At 39.9% G+C, this 1,073-nt stretch overlaps 1 protein-coding gene across 1 annotated transcript in view; it reads left to right on the top strand.

The window, feature by feature from the left end:
* The window catches only part of Lctl (lactase-like), a 17,853-nt gene that overhangs the window by 14,101 nt on the left and 2,679 nt on the right, over positions 1–1,073 (top strand). The window contains exon 12 of the mRNA XM_013010033.1: positions 270–333. Within this exon, the coding sequence (XP_012865487.1) occupies positions 270–333 (64 nt within the window). The remainder of the gene's footprint in view (positions 1–269; positions 334–1,073) is intronic.

The raw sequence follows: 1,073 nt of genomic DNA on the forward strand, positions 1-1,073 counted from the left end.
AAAAAAAAAAAAAAAAAAGACTGGAGGCCGTGATGGAATAGGAAGAACTCATTGCCTCAGTTGTTCCAAAGGAACTATATTGAATGATCTTCAGAACTCTTCCTTCACTTCTTTACCCGTATGCATAAGAAATGAGCAAGATGGACCCATTCATTTAAATGACAGGAAGATTATTTAAATGTTTAATTTTGTCCCATGCTTACTGCAAAAATAATTTTCAATTGCAGAATATTAGTGTAAAAATTATTTACTGGGTGGGTTTTTATTAGGTGGAAAGTTGGCGCCTTGAAGCCTTGGAAACTTGCTCTATCAACAACCAGAGGCTTGCTACAGGTAAGTATATTTTAGTTCTTTTCTTTGATAATTAAACTCCATGCAGAATCATATATAAATAATATTGCCAAAATCCTGATCAGAATGCAGACCAATCTAAAGTCAACCTTCCCAAGCCACTTTTATTTAAAATTGGATTTTTTTTCCTTCACTTAAAAAAATGTCTAACTTCAGTTTTCCAAACATTTTATTTACTGTCATCTATTTTTTGTGGTGCTGGGATGAGACTGGCTTTTTGCTGGTAAATTGCAGACTTTTATTTCCAATTAATCACAGAAAAAGCCAGAAGTGGCACTGTGGCTCAAGTGGTAGACTGCTATCCTTTTAGCCAAAAAATCTTATTAGAGACAGCTGGGTGCTGGTGGCTCACACCTGTAATACTAGCTACTCAGGAGGCTGAGATCTGAGGATCGAGGTTCAAAGCCAGCCCAGGCAGGAAAGTTCGTGAGACACTTATCTTCAATAAACCACCAGAAAACTGCAAGCGGTGCTGTGGCTCAAGTGGTAGAGCACTAGCCTTGAGCTGAAGATCTGAGGGACAGCATACAGAACCACAGTTCAAGCCCCATGAGCAACCAAAAACAAAAGACCCTTAGAGACAGCACCCAGGCACTGAGTGCAGCTCCAGGTCTGGAACACATACACTCAGGAAGCTGAGGCAGATTGTGAGCTGGAGGACAGCCTGGGCTAGATAGTAAGACCCTGTCTCAAAGCCAACAAGACCCAAGACAATAAATAAA

This window comes from Dipodomys ordii, unplaced genomic scaffold (assembly GCF_000151885.1).
Source record: "Dipodomys ordii isolate 6190 unplaced genomic scaffold, Dord_2.0 Scaffold11, whole genome shotgun sequence".
In the NCBI taxonomy this organism is placed as follows: Eukaryota; Metazoa; Chordata; class Mammalia; order Rodentia; family Heteromyidae; genus Dipodomys; species Dipodomys ordii.